The sequence below is a fragment of the Zalophus californianus genome, chromosome 8 (assembly GCF_009762305.2).
Source record: "Zalophus californianus isolate mZalCal1 chromosome 8, mZalCal1.pri.v2, whole genome shotgun sequence".
NCBI lineage: Eukaryota > Metazoa > Chordata > Mammalia > Carnivora > Otariidae > Zalophus > Zalophus californianus.
In genome coordinates this window covers 97002723-97017181 of record NC_045602.1, presented here as the reverse complement: position 1 = coordinate 97017181, position 14459 = coordinate 97002723, and the positions used below count along the sequence as shown (strand labels likewise).

The 14459-nt window shown below is 60.4% G+C and overlaps 1 protein-coding gene across 4 annotated transcripts in view; it reads right to left on the bottom strand.

Annotated features, from left to right (window-relative positions):
* Positions 1 to 4198: 4198 nt before the first annotated feature.
* The window catches only part of RRBP1 (ribosome binding protein 1), a 64108-nt gene continuing 53847 nt past the window's right edge, over positions 4199 to 14459 (bottom strand). For 2 of the 4 annotated variants that reach the window (XM_035728953.1, XM_035728952.1), the window contains exons 12-24: positions 14194 to 14286; positions 11863 to 11955; positions 11695 to 11778; positions 11454 to 11543; positions 10685 to 10777; positions 10184 to 10255; positions 9533 to 9628; positions 8905 to 8988; positions 6958 to 7053; positions 6148 to 6231; positions 5857 to 5955; positions 5290 to 5433; positions 4199 to 4774 (exon numbers count right to left, since the gene is read on the bottom strand). In XM_035728953.1, the coding sequence (XP_035584846.1) occupies positions 4739 to 4774; positions 5290 to 5433; positions 5857 to 5955; positions 6148 to 6231; positions 6958 to 7053; positions 8905 to 8988; positions 9533 to 9628; positions 10184 to 10255; positions 10685 to 10777; positions 11454 to 11543; positions 11695 to 11778; positions 11863 to 11955; positions 14194 to 14286 (1164 nt within the window). In that variant the 3' untranslated portion in view covers positions 4199 to 4738. The remainder of the gene's footprint in view (positions 4775 to 5289; positions 5434 to 5856; positions 5956 to 6147; positions 6232 to 6957; positions 7054 to 8904; positions 8989 to 9532; positions 9629 to 10183; positions 10256 to 10684; positions 10778 to 11453; positions 11544 to 11694; positions 11779 to 11862; positions 11956 to 14193; positions 14287 to 14459) is intronic. The other 2 variants (XM_035728954.1, XM_035728955.1) reach the window with 2 other exon arrangements.

The following is a 14459-nucleotide window of genomic DNA, read 5'->3' as shown; positions in this document are numbered from 1 at the left end:
CCTCTTGTGTAATTATTCACATGGGAATTGGGGATGAAGGACTTGGCCTTCCATAAATTGGATAAGGCGTGGAGGTTTGGGTATTTCAGACAATTAGAGTTAAGATCACAGTTCCTTCCTCTTATTGAATGAGGAAGTTGGCGTAAAAAAGCTGGGAATCTTTTTCTTCAAATGTGTATACCAAGCTTTTATCTCCTTACAAATTTATTTGGGGGGCAAAAAAGTTATGCTTAAATCAAAATACTTCTGCTTGTCATTCTTTCATCCTGAATTTCTGATTTCCTCTACTGCCAAGCAGTGCTTTCAGTAACAGTCTCTATTAACAGGCCTCCCAAGAAGCGTCACAGGCCACGGCTGCCTGACTCAAGAATCAGCCATGTAGGTAGAGTCAGGTGTTTGGTCAAGGAGTTTTTTTCTGTGGTGTCAGCTTGTGGCATGTGGCACTTCTTGTAGAACCAGCACTCCCTGCTGGTGTGTGTGCATTTGCATGTGGGGGGGGTGAAGAGGGGTGGGAGGTGGGAGAGGGATGCATGCTATGGGGAGGGTCTCACACAGGGTACAAGGATGTAAGAGAACGTAAGCCTCTCCCACCGCTCCACTCTCCGGCCAGAAATTGGGAAGATGCTAATAGTTACTTCTATCTCCACCTAGGGGAACTTTTGAGAGTCTTACTGCATTCCTGAGGTGGGGGCCCAAGAATTCTGCTAACAAGGACTGCAGGTCATTCTGATGCCAAACAAGAGTCTAAGACCTCAGCGGAGTCTGGTGAGGAGTTAAACTGCAGGTATACATGCTTTCCAGAAGCACGTTTACGTTCCTACAAGTGCAGACACGGTGCAGAAGTATGTTTGTGGAAAGCTGACTGAAGGGTCATCTGATACTCTTTTGCCCTGGGAAAGAAGCAGACAAAGCCACTGCGACCAAATTCAGAGCTTTACTATGAAGTTTGTTATTTCAGGGAGTATTAATCCCGTAGGAAACAGTGAGCACAGCAACTCGGATAATAGAATTAGGCTCAGTGGAGTGGTTTCCTTTTTTGCAGAACTGCCCAGAGGGCTGGCTGGTCACACATAGGAAGTGCAGCTTCTGTTTCTTGGCTGGTTTGTTGTTCTTTGGACTCTCAGACTGGATATGCCTAGGGGACATACCACTTTCCCATGATTTGGGCATTTCTGAAATACAGACCAACACTTTCCGGACCAAGTTCAAGCTGGGCTGCAGCTGTAAGAAGGGTCATTCTAGTTGACCCCTGGAACAAGAGGGGTTGGGTTAGGTTTGGACTGTGTGGGTCCATTTATAAGTGGATTTTTTATAGTGCAGGACTATAAATGTTCCTTATGATTTTCTAAACATTTTTTTTTAAAGATTTTATTATTTGAGAGACAATGAGAGAGAGCACATGAGAGGGGGGAGGGTCAGAGGGAGAAGCAGACTTCCTGCCAAGCAGGGACTCAATCCAGGGACTCCAGGATCATGACCTGAGCCAAAGGCAGTCGCTTAACCAACTGAGCCACCCAGGTGCCCTAAACATTTTCTTTAGCTTATTGTAAGAATACAGTGTATGATAACACATAACGTAGAAAATGCATTAATCTACTGTTTGTGATTGGGAAGGCTTCAGGTCATGAGTAGACTATTTGTAGTTTATGGGAGAGTCAAAAGTAATACAGATTTTTCACTGTGCAGGGGGGGGCATCCATGCCCCTAACCCCTGTGTTGTTCGAGGGTCACCCATGATTGCATTGTGGCTACGAGAGGGTGAAGTTCCAGGAGCCAGGGATTTGCTGGAAGCAAAGCTTGTGTGACCTGAGCTGTTTGGCTGGCCAGGTCTGTCCTTGGACTCTGCCCAGAAGACCTGCCAGCCTGTAGCCGGTGCCCCCAGCGGGCAGCCCAGAGAGGTCAAGTCACTTGCCTAAAGTCACACATCTCGCAAGCGGCAGAGCTGGGGCTACAACTTGCATCTTTTGTTCTGGCCCTAAGCTATTCCCATTGCGCCCTGGGAGAGTTCTTCATTTCTAACATCTGAAATTCTAAGGTTAGATCTTGTTCAGTGCCAGGGATGAGGCTGGAACTGGGGCAGGGAAGGTAACAGTTCTTTCAGGCTCTGAATCCTGTTAGACCCAAATCTGAAGGAAGCTCAGAAGGCATTTGTGGAGGGTGTCTAGTGGTTTCTAAAATTTTGTGTTTTGGCTGCCTGCAGGCCACGCTATCCTGGTGTTTGTACGTTTTATTGGATATCATGTAGAGATGACCAGAGGAAGCTGGTCAGAAGAGGCGCTGCTCACACAACGGGGCTACTGGGTCTGGGGATGCTGTTCGTGGGCTGCGTGACCCTGGAGCTTCAGGTCGCGTCCGGGAGCCTCTGAAGGGCACGATAAGAGACTAGATGCTCTCAGAACTCTCCCAGCTGCACTGTTGTTGGGGCCAGGGGCAGGGGGGGTGTGTTAGACGCGGCGGCAGCACCAAGCCCGGCTGCCTGGGCCGCGGCCTAGGGGAGAGCGGTGCTTCCTGTCAGCAGCCCCGTGGGCCAGCGTCAGCTCACTGGCAAGTGCTCGAGGCCGGCCTGGGTGGTCCCTGCCTCCACACCAGCCTTCAGGGCATAGGGCTACACAAGCCAGTTACCCAGGGCTGCAGGGGACCTGCATTTGCAGGACAGGGAGCTGTGAACGGCCAGGCCAACGAGCCACACGCTCCAGGCATCTGTGCCATGTTGAGTAAGACTGGGGGAGCGGGGGGGGCTGATAGACCGCCACATTCTAGCATCTACCGAAGGCAGCTGCCTCCACTATCTTTCTGAATGGCTCTCTTCCTTCCCCAGCCTGGCACTGGGACCTTACCCAAGCCAGCCCTGGTGACAAGGCCAGGCCGAGGCGAGCTCTGGCAGGCTGTTTAGCGGAACTTGGGTCCCCTCTGCTGAGGACCGACGATGGGCCCTGAGAGCTTGAGCTGCAGGAGGTCTCCATGGTGGCCTGAGAGCCCCCTGGTCAGCCTCCTGGGGCCCCCACCCTGCATCGTGCCCGCCTTTGTTTTACCTCCTTGAGGCAGGTAGACAGCGGAGGGGCTCTGCCAGGTGGTCTGAGGGCTGGAGCCAGAACCCAGGGAGCTGGCCCCGGGTTTGGTACTGCCCAGGTCTCTCTCCCATGCCTTTCTTGCCCCAAGGTCCGCCCCTCCTGTGCCTTCAGAGGGCATCTGCCCAGCATAAGGGTTCTCAATTCTGTAGTCAGTGTGGCAGGGGGACGGGAGCTTACTAGAAATGTACGCTCACAAGGCCATGGTGACGTTTCTGACGCAGGAGTCTGGTGCAGGGTCAGGTCAGGCCTCAGTTTCCCACCAGGAGACTGACCAGGGTCCTAAACCACTGGCCTTGGTTAAGGCCACTCACTGTTGGTGGGAGGAGTTGTGACCCCCCCCCCCTCCCCGGCGCAGGTCATTCTGCATAGAGTCCCTGCTCCTAATGCACAGGGCATACGGAAGTTGCAGTGAGGGGCCACAGGTCTGGGGGTACTCGGCCACTATTTATGGGAGTCCATGGACTGTGAAAGTTGACTCTTCCCCTGCAGCTGACCCCCCAGGCTGAGTGATACACTGACAAATGTTAGAGGTGGGCTTGAAACCTGCCTTGCCTTTTACTAGGTGAGCTTTCACTTCACTGCGGATTCTTTGCAGAAAGGGGGAGCGTGGGGTGTACCTCCCGTGGGGACTGGAAGGTTTCACATGAGAACCAAGCACAAGGCTGGGCACATGGTCAGCATCAGGTATCGTTAGTTACTTTCTCCTGTTCAGTCTCCTGCCAGAAAGCATAGCATCCGCGTCCCAAGTCCTGTGGGCTTCCCCTCTCCACTTCAGCCCCCTCCAGAGTTCTCTGCCAGAACAGGTATGATGGTCTCCTCTTGTTTAAAAATCTCGGGGCTCCTACTGCCTTACCTGTCCAGATGCCTTGTCCTTCGTAAGCTGGCTCCACGAGGCCTGCTTGCCCTCGCCACCGATCCCTGCACCTGCTCTCCCCTCCGCCGTGAGCCCTCCTCCCCTCTCCTGACAGACACCTCCTGCTCTGGTGAGCTCCAGCTTAAGCTCACTTCTATGGGGAGCCCTCCCCAAACTTCCAGCACCCTGACCCCAATACCGTTGCAACACACAGGTGCCACACAGCATGGTTACAAGGCCGGGGAGCCCCAGCAGACCAGACGAGACCAAAAGCGCCGGGCGACAATGTTGGTTTTAATGGCATGAACGTCCAGGAGGTCACACATCCGTTGTTGCTGGCAACTTCTCCCAGGGGTGAGGGGCTGCTGCCTCGCTGGGCTGGGATGTGACCCTCCAGTCTGCTCCACAGCCTTGGAGACTCTCCCCCGGGGCCGCCCGCCTCCTGACCCCCCAACCCAGGGAAAGAAAACAATTGCACTGATTGACATACAGATACCCAGAGGTCCCGGCCTCCCCAGCACATCCCCTGGGGTCTGTCACAGAGCTGATAAGGGCTTTGGCGTCTGCTCGGAGGTGGTCCAGGGCTGGTCCTGGGGAATAGTGTTTATCAAATGTGACAAAGGCTCTTTTACAAACAGGGGGTCTGGAAGATCTATTTCTGTGATTCTAAGAGACTCTCGTCTCTAATGGCTTCTCTCAGAGCTACTGGAGGTTGGGCCTTGATAACGCTGTGTTGGTTGGTTGATTTATTTGTAAGGAATGTGTAAGGCATTTTGGTAAGTTGAACAGTAACTTCTTGTCCTGAAGAGGAGACTCAGACAGATGTGCCCTCCTTTGAGCTGCTACTGTCCTGTGAACAAAGGTGGGCAGAGGGAGGAAGAGGCTGGGGCCAAGGAGCCAAGGCAAGTGCTCACCCCTAACTCCTAGGGGCCTCCAGTCCCCCTTGGGGTTAACACCCCCACCCCACTCCTGTTCTGTCAGAGAACGCCCCAGCCCAGCAAGTCCAGAGAACCAGAGCGGACTCCAGGCTAGGGGGAGCCGGCAGGAGGAGAGGGAGGGAGGTCCCTGAGTTTGGGTGAGGACCCCGGCACCCCAGGCTGTGTAGAGTGAGGACCTAGTGGGCAGTGGGCGTCAGGGATGCACTTCCCACCAAGGAGGACTGTGGAAGGGTGGGGGCTGGGTCCGGAAGGCTGCGGGGTCCTGCCACCTACTTTCAGGAGGCTGTCCCTACTACGTCCCGCCCCCAGGCCTGGGTCTCCTATCTGCCCTGCAGCCCAGGAGTCCTGGGGCCTCCCTGCTGCGGGGGGCGGGCCCACCTCCAGGGGCTGGGGGAGCCGAGGCTGTGGGCAGGGCCGGGACACTCACGGTTTTGTCCAGCTGCCCCTGCAGCTCCTTCACCATCTTGCTCTCCTTCACCAGCTGCTCCTGGGTTGTCTTCAGAAGCTCCTGTAATTTGGTGGCAGCGCGTCCCAGGTCACTGGTTAATTTCTTCTCTTTTTCCAGTCTCTCCTGGGGGTCAGAGGGTCCAAGGGGATGAGCCAACACGCGGCACACAGCAGAAGGAGCACCTGGCTCTGCCCAAAGGGCCCCGCTGCCCGCGAACCGGGAGTCCTCCAGAGGCGTGCAGCTGCGGTCCGTGCCCCACCACCAGCTTCCTGTAACACTGGGGACCTCCCGCGGTGCACTGGGGCTGCTGTGACAGTTTTACTTCCTGGACATAGCCACACTAACTAGTGGCTGCCCAGCGTGACCTTGGGGATTTAGGGATCCCGCCACCCCCCATCACCACCAAATGAGGCTGGACCCTGCTCAAGGGGCTTCAAGAGGGCTCCTCTCCCCCTCCCACCCCAGATAGTGACCCTGGGAAGCTGGTGGCAAGAGCCGGCCCCCGGTGGCCCTCCTTTCCTGACACCCCCCCCCCCCCACTTCTACCTTCAGCTGCGAGACCTCCTCTGCTTCTGAAGACTCGAGGGACCCCATGCCGCGGAGCTTCTCCAGCTCTGCCTGGAGCCGACACGCCGAGCTCTGAGCCTTGGTGGAGACAGGGCAGCGGGCCATGGGCAGGAGGCCCTGCACACCCCACAGGCACATCCCACAGGTCCGCCGCGGGACACGGGTTCAAGGTGGAGGAGTGGGGGGGCCAAGGCTGGACGGCCCCTCAGAGTCCCGACCCCCATCCCCACTGGCCCTGGTGCACCGGGGGCTGCAGGGGCAGGGCCTGACCTCCTCAAACTCGGCTGTGAGCTTCTGGCGCAGCGCCTGCTCGCCCTCCAGGGTGGCTTCCGTGCGCTCCAGCTGCGTCTTCAGCTGTGTGGAAACACCACACACAGACTGTGGGAAGCTGGGGAAGGACCCCCGCGGGGACCGCAGCTCTGGGCAGGCTCCACCTTCTAGCTGCAACTGGCGCTCCCTCAGCCTCTCCCTGCCTCCGGCTGCCCCCATTCCCAGAGCTTCCCCCTTTGGGGAGATGGTGCCTCCGCCCACAGGGACAGAGCTGGGGGACTGAAGAAGGGCACTACTAGGGCCTCTGCTGACCCCCGGGTGCCTTTAGCAAGAGCCACGGTGCAAGCCCCAGCCACATAACTCCGTCCCCACAGCTGCTCCTCTGGGGACAGGCCCCTGGGGAGGGCTCTCAACCGCAATTATTTGGGTCAGAAGTCTGGAGAGCAAGCGCCCTGCGAGGGACGTCGCAGCAAGGGCCACAGCGGAGACCAGACTCCCTAACCGCAGGCCCGGCCTCCCTGACTCACCCTCCCACCCCTCCCGCACACATGGTTAGGATCCAGCGCCTGATACCTCTCTACGTGGCCACTTCCTGCCCTTTCCTCTGCTCTGGGGCTTCCTCAGAACCTGGGCGGCCCCTGACTGGGCGGGGGGAGGACAGAGCAGGCGGTGGAGGCCGCGAGTAGCAGCCAGTAGCAGCCAGCGTTCAGCCGGAACAGTGGCCGGCCGCCCTTGCTCTCCAAATGGGCGGGAGGGGGCCCACACGGGCTGTTAGTGACAGACATCTGGGGACCGGCTCACCGCCCTAACCTCGACGGGGTCCTGCTCTGCTGGGGGGGCAGCTGGGGACCCAGCTACGTCACCATCCTCTACGTGGCTCTTCATTTCACTCAACTGCTGCCTGACCTGAAACAGGGAGGGGTGGGGGGTTTGTGCCATTCACAGCTGGACACAGGGCCACCGTGCACGCGCGCGCGCACAGACCCCCTCGGGAGGGCGGCAGATGCTCCCGATGGCTGAAGCCCCATGGGGGACCTGGTCTGGCAACCATGACCCCTCACCCAGAGCCAAACTGAGGCCTAGGGGCCATCCCTGGGCTCTGCTCCAAGGCCAGCCGTTGAGCCCTCCGCGGAGCAAGGTGACCGCTGACGGACATGGCACACACAGAGCTAAGGAACCGAAAAGGAAGTGAGAGGCGGCGCACGGGCTCGGTACAAACAGCACCGCCTAGGTCCCGGATCCCTTTCAGGTGCAGTCAACTGTTCAGAGCCCTCTTTAGGGTCTAGGAAAGATGAGGAGAGGGCACCTGCCTAATAAGGTCCCCTCACATCAGGGCTCCACCCCTGGGGGGCAGGTGACACACCGGGGGGGGCCCCCCAGGCCACGGGGCCTCCGATCTGAAGCAGCAGCTGCATCACCCACGAAGCTCGGGTGAAGGTTCTAGTCGGGATCAGGGTGGGCCCTCAGTACAAGCTCCCCAGGGGGCCTTGGGTGGTCTCGGGCCCCCTCCAAGAGGCACTGCGCCAAAGGACATCGGCAGGCCTGCCCCCCGGCTTCCCTCCCTCCCAACAGCAGCCCCCCAAAGGTGACACCAAGATGGGCAGGCCTGTGATGAAGAATTCAGGGGTTTTCTCAGCCCATGACCCCCACCCGGGCGGCACGCCCAGGTCCCGTCACCCAGACCCGGCTTAGGCCATCATGGCTTTGGTGAGTGGCCCTCGGGCTCAGGCGACTCGGCCTGGATGGTGCCCACTCTCTGGTGTGCCAGTCCTGGGTGAGGCCTGAATAAGCATGGGCATGCTGGGGGGTCTGGAGCACGTGCCCCAGTGCAGGGGCTGCTCGTGGCTCGGCGGTGGCTGCTGGGGGAGTGCCCGCACCCCGGACCAGATCTGCCGGCTCTTCTCCAAAAACCAGACGTGTGTTTGTCTTCCCAAAACTGCCAATTTCTAAGTGGTAACGACTAACTCAAGATTTTAGGAAAGGCTGCAAATCCAGCAGCACGGGCTGTGGCCGAAGCCCCGGGGCTGGTCCTGGCGTGGGGGAGGCCCGCCTCCGTGAGGCCCGGCTGACCTCGCCAGGGGCCAGGGAGCGTGTCAGCCACCAAAGCGGACAGCTAGGAGGACCTGAGGCCACCTGCACGGCAGGGAGCCCCACACCTCTGCCAAGGCGGCACCCCTGTCCAGCCCCCGCCCTGGGGTACGGCAGGCCTCCGGGCACGCCCACAGGTTTGACCGAACTGGTCTGAGCCACAGGGCTCACAGGGAGCTGGACTGCCCCCAGCCCCAGCCCCAGCCCTGAGCTCCCAGCCCCTTCCCCCAGGGCCACAGGAAGTGGAGCGTGAGCACTGGTCCCGGCAGCCACCCCCCAGGTTGCAGCCCCTCCAGCAGGACCCATCAAAGCCTGCCCCTAGGGGCGCCTGGGTGGCTCAGTCGTTAAGCGTCTGCCTTCAGCTCAGGTCATGGTCCCAGGGTCCTGGGATCGAGCCCCGCATCGGGCTCCCTGCTCAGCAGGAAGCCTGCTTCTCCCTCTCCCACTCCCCCTGCTTGTGTTCCTTCTCTCGCTGTGTCTCTCTGTCAAATAAAATCTTTAAAAAAAAAAAAAAAAAAAGCCTGCCACTAATGCTGGATCGGCGCACAGCTCCCCTCCACCACGCCGCGTTACCCTTGACGGGGTGGAGAAACACGACTGGCCAGTTAACCAAACACACGCACGCACGCACGCCCGGGCACACACCCGCTCCTCTCCACGCTCACTCACCAGGGCGAGCTCATCGCTTTGTTTCTGGGCTTCACTCTTGGCTGTATCCAGCTGAGATTGAGATTCTAACAAAAGTTGCCTCAACTTGGAGAGGAAATGGACCCAGGTGACGGGGAAAAGGAGAAAACCAGTTCAGACAAGCGAACAGGACCCGTCGCTGTAACCCACCACCCGAAAACATCAGAGCACAGCAGGCAGGCGGGGGCTCTTAGGCCTTCCAGAACCACTGTCTTTCTTGAAGACATTGGGAAGACAGAATCCACTACATGCCTGGCTTGGATTTTCCTTTACAGACTGCCTTGTAAAATAGGCCTGAAGTCTGAGATCAAACCAGCATGGCGGGGAGGGGGCAGGCTTGTGCTCTTGGCTTCTGAGCAGCCAGAAACCAGTATCAGATTTAAACCCATCTGCCCCCGAAACGGTGTCCCCAGGCCAGGGAGAGAATTCTCCTCAGAAGGCTGCGCTGTCCGCGGGGCCGTCTTACTGTAATCTGCCCCCTGCCACACCTCGGTCAGCTGGCCCGAGGCCAGGGCCGAAGCCTGAGAACCCAGACTCCGCGCTCAGGTGAGAGCGAGCCAAGGGAGGAGGAGAAACGCCGAGCGGCCGGGGACCCCATGGGCGGACTCACCCCCGCCACCTCCTTGGCGTAGTTCTGGCACTCGGCGCTGGCGGCCGCCATGTGCTTCTCCAGCTCTGCCTCCAGATGTGAGGTGTGCTCCCTCACCTGGACGGGCACACGCACACGCGCGTCAGACGCCCCCAGTGGGCCCGCAGGAGGCAGTGACCACAGGGAACAGGGTGACAGGGCGACAAGTCTGGCTGCCCAGGGGTAAGGGCTGGGAGCCCACCCATGGCTTGTCGGCAACGGGCCAACCAAGGACAGGCAGAGACGAGTCCCCGGCAACAAAACACCTTCCCAAACTCCCGGGCCTAGGCGTGTTCTCAGCCTCAGCAGGGGCGGAGAGCAGAGCTTTAGATTGGCTTGCCAGGTGGATGCCAGGGGCACCCTCTAGAAGGCCAGGGCTGACGGGGTGTCTGCAGAGAGCACTGGGGCCACCTCGCACTCCTCCCGCGACGCGGCCCCCGCGGAAGCCACCGTGCACCGGGGCCCCACGGCTGCCTCGGGCCGCGGAGCCTGTGAGTGGCCCTCATGGAGGAGGAGCAAGACTGACAAGACCCCTTCGCCTCCCTCAAAACATGCGCAGTCCACGAGGGAAAAATAACTACAAGGGCCTCTGTAATAAGGAGAGCGGCCCACTGGGCAGAGCCCCGCACCTACCTGCTCTGAACTTTCAAGTTCTCCTTTTAGCTTCTCTACAATGCCTTCCAGATGTTTCACTGTGACCCGTGACTGCCAAGCAACGGGAAGGCCTCATCATACCTGAGCCCCTGGAAGGGGACGGTCCCAGGACCCGAGCAGGATGGGCCCCCTCCCGGGAAAGCCCAGTGGTGCCCGCCCACCTCAAGGGTGACCGGCAGCCTCTTCCTTGGGGGGAGGGGGGCTCTTGAGACTGAAGAGTCAGCTGTCACTCCACAGTCCCACTTGATGTGGTGTCACCAAAACCCAGCAAACTCGCCCCGTCTCCCAAGAGACCCACGGGACCGCCACCACGCCCCCCCCCCCCCCCCCACGGGCTTTCCCTCTAGTTTTGATAACTTCTGACCTAGCTGTGAGTCTCCGGTAAGTTATGTTTGAATTCCTAGGGTAGGAGGACCCCCACCCCCCAAGTGACACCTGTGTCACTGACCCGGGGACAGGGTCTCAGGGCCCTTCCTGTACCTTCTGGAGTTCCTGCTCCGTGGCGCTCACTTTGGCCTTCCACACCCGCTCCTCCTCCTCCACGCTCTTCTGCAGGTCTTTGAGCATGCCCTCCTAGGGGAACGGGACGCTGAGGCTGGCCCCCTCCCCGGAGACCCTGACCCCATGAACACGGCTGCAAGCTCCTGCCCCCCGGCTCCCCTGCGATGGCTGCGCTGATTCTGTCACAGTGTCACGGCGGGAGGCAGGTGGGTCAGTCCCGGAGTGGGGTCTCTGCCAGGGTGCAAATGCAGAGTGCGGGCCCCACGAGGGAGACCACCAGGACCCTCACCTCGGTGAGGTTTGCCACCGGCGCGGACCTCAGTGGCCCCGGGGCAAGGAGCGCGGGGTGGGGTCAGGCAGGAGGGCTGGACCTAGCATGGCTCCTGAAGTCACAGAGACAGTGTGGCTTCACGCCGGCCACCAGCCGCACGCTCATCTCTTCCTTCCCCAGTCTGTTCCGTGTCGTGGCTGTCTCTGCACCCCAACCCCCCAGAGAGCCAGCCCCAAACCCGCAACCCAGCCCCCTCGTCAGCTCAGAAGCGGTGAAGGCCTGAGCCCCTCCCTCATCCCCCTTACCGCTCAGCCAGAGAAATGGGGCCTAGGGAGGGGCTGTGACTTGCCCAAGGTCACACAGAGCCAGCATCTTGAACCCAGGGCTCTCTTCCCCAAGGCCACTGGCCCGCCTCCTGCCTACAGGCTCTGCAAGCTTCCCTGCAGCCCCTGAGGGACACCCAGCTACGAGCCCTACCGTCTCTGCCAGGATGGTGCGGTACTGGTCACACTCGACCTGCAGATTGTTCTGGGTCTCCTCAGCCTCCCTCAGCTTGGAGGCCAAGTCCTGGGGGCAGAAAGGGCTCCGGTTAGCCAGACACAAAGGTTTCGCCCCGCTGCCCAAGGAGACAACTCTGGGCGCTGGGGCCAGGGGCCAGCAAAGGGGACAGTGGTGGCCCCGGCGATGGGGCGGGGCAGGGGGGGGCAGCCGTGCTCACCGATGAGGGCTCTGTGCTAGCCGGCGGCTGCTTCAGCAGCTCGGGGCCCTTCTCTCGGAGCTCCTGCAGCCACTCGGTGTAACTCTGCAACCACACGTGCAAGGTGGGGCCCAGAGACACTCCCTCCGGGCAGCAGGGTCCCCTGGGGGCCGCCCCCCCGCCTCCTACCTGGGGCGCTGAGCTGGACAGCGCCGGCAGCAGAGCCGACAGGGCCTCCTTGGTCTGTGCCTCCATCAGGCTGAGCTGCTTCTCTGATTCCTCCTGGAGGAGAGGGGAGGGTGGCCTTCAGCCCCGCGCTTTGGGGCAACCCCAGGGCGTGTCTGTGGAGATGACTGGGCCCCACCTCAGCTCTTTGGGGGGAGAGGGACAGGATCAAAGGAGAAGGCGGGAGGCGCCACGGGGCTGATGGGGGCGGTGGGGTGGGGCTCAACCCCGGCAACGGGTTCTGGCCACAGCCTGTGCTGGGTCAGTTTTTTATTTTAAAGATTTTGTTTATTTATTTGAGAGAGAGAGAAACAGCATGAGAGGGGAGAGGGTCAGAGGGAGAAGCAGGCTCCCCGCTGAGCCGGGAGCCTGATGTGGGACTCGATCCCAGGACTCCGGGATCATGACCTGAGCCGAAGGCAGTCACTTAGCCAACTGAGCCACCCAGGCGCCCCTGTGCTGGGTCACTTTTAAGCGACCTCCGCTCAGCTGGAGGGACATGGCAAGCTAGCCCACAGGGCAGGCGCAGGCTCCCCTGCCACCTCCCAGCAGGAACCCACCCACAATCGGTTGTCAGTTTTAGAGCTCTCCACACAAGCTTGTGTGTGCGTGCATGTGCGTGCGTGGATGACCAAGCTGCTGTGGGGGCCAGGGAGGAGACAGTCGGAGGAGAGGTGCATGTCCCAATGGCCACCACTTAGGGGCTACCGCCGGCCAGGAGGGGCTGCGCCCAGCAGCCACAGAGGGGCAAGGATCAGCAGCCGCAATCTGCGAAGGGAGGAACCCACCCAGAAGGGCTAAGGGCTCCGTGGGGCTCACGTCTCCTCTGAAGTCTGACTCACCCTGGCTGGCTGTGCCAGGCCGGACCCCACCCATCCTCCTTAAGGCTCCAGCACAAAGTGCAAGCAAGGGATGGAAGGAGGATGGAAGGGGCTATGAAGCGAAGCCCAGCACAGCACACGTGTCCCTAGGGACACGTAATACTCCTTCTCCAGACCCCGGGGAGGTTTCTGGCTAAAAGAAAGTCTTATCTAACCACCCGTCGCTGGCAGACTGAGCCTGCTGCTGGCCCGCCAAGATCATGGCTGAGCTGGAGACCTGAGGGGGCCCCAGAACTCCGACTGGATTAGGGCCTTCGAGCGGCGTTCTGAAACGTGCATGACCAACAGACGCCCGGCCTGACCACAGCACCCATGGGATCTGGACGCGAGTCTCAGAAGCAGACCCTTCTTGGCTCACCCAGCGATGCAGCTTGGGGCCCTGATGCCAGTGGCCTGCTGTGGATCCCTGACCTCAGGACCCCCGTCAGACCCTGGGGGTCATGTCAGTCCAAGGCCAGGGCCAGAGGCCCTGGAGGCCGGCTGCATGGCTGGGAGCAAGCCAGGTGCCGCCTCCCACCACAGCTCCTGCCTTTGTCACAAAAGGCCAACAGGCTCCCGGGTCACTTCTGGGGAGGTGCCCCAGCAGGACCTGAGGCCAGCTCTCCACCTCCCGCCTCGACTTGGGGCCTTGGCTGATACAACCTTCAGGCTTCCTGGGAAGCTCATGAAAGTCCCTGCAAAGCTCATGGTAACAGGACAGACATGCCTTCTGCATGAGCGAGGCTGGGAGGGGAGGGCTGGCTGCCCGGGGCCTCTCATCAAGGACGGACACACGCCACGAGAGGGGGTGGGCGAGGCCCTCACTGGCCACCGGCACGGGCCACCTTCCCCCCGCCCCCCGCCCCCACCAGAGTTCAGCACTGGCTCTCGGCCCAGGGCTCCAGAGGCAACGTGGGGGCCCTGGACACAGAGACACCCACAATCCCCCCACCTGGGTGGCGCAGAGCTCGGGACCCATCGGGCTCCAGGGACCAAGTGCTTGCTGCTGAAGACAGCCTTCCCTCTGTGGTTTACTGTAAAGCCCGGTCACAGAACCCTCAGGGCCACGACTGCAGAGGCCCCGAGAAAGTGGCAGGGGGGGAAACAACACGAAGCAAGTCCACAGGACAGCCCAACCTTGGACTCACTCACAGCCCCCACCGCCTGTCTCTGTGCCCTGCCGGCAAAGGGCCCAGCTGAGAGAAAGCACCAAGAGTACGTTTCCCCCTTCATCTCAAGGAGAAAGGAAGCAAAGGAAGGGTGAGGAGGAGGACAAGGAGGAAGGTGCAGGGGCACAGGGCACACCGTCTGACGGCCCCGGGGCCCCTGGCATGGGTTTCTGAGGCTCCACGGCCAAGGCTGCTCTGTACAGCTTGTGTGTTTCATGTGGTTTGCTAAGCCAGCAGGTGAGGCTGAGTGCGCGGGACTCTCTGACCTTGCCCTGGGTCAAGGAGCGTAGCTTCTCCTCGCAGGCTCTCTCGGCCGAGGCCAGGGCCTCCATGGCCTTCCAGTTCTTCTCTCGGAGGTCCTGGGGGGGAGATGTGGGAAAGGTCAGTGGCCAGGTGGGGGCAGCCGCCAACACATCCCCCATAAGCTGCCTTGGCCAGGCTCAGCAGGGAGGGAGGACCGTCCCCGACCCCCACTTGGGAGCCCACAGGGAGCTGCGAAGGGACAAAATGCCCTTTCTCTTGGCCCATGTTG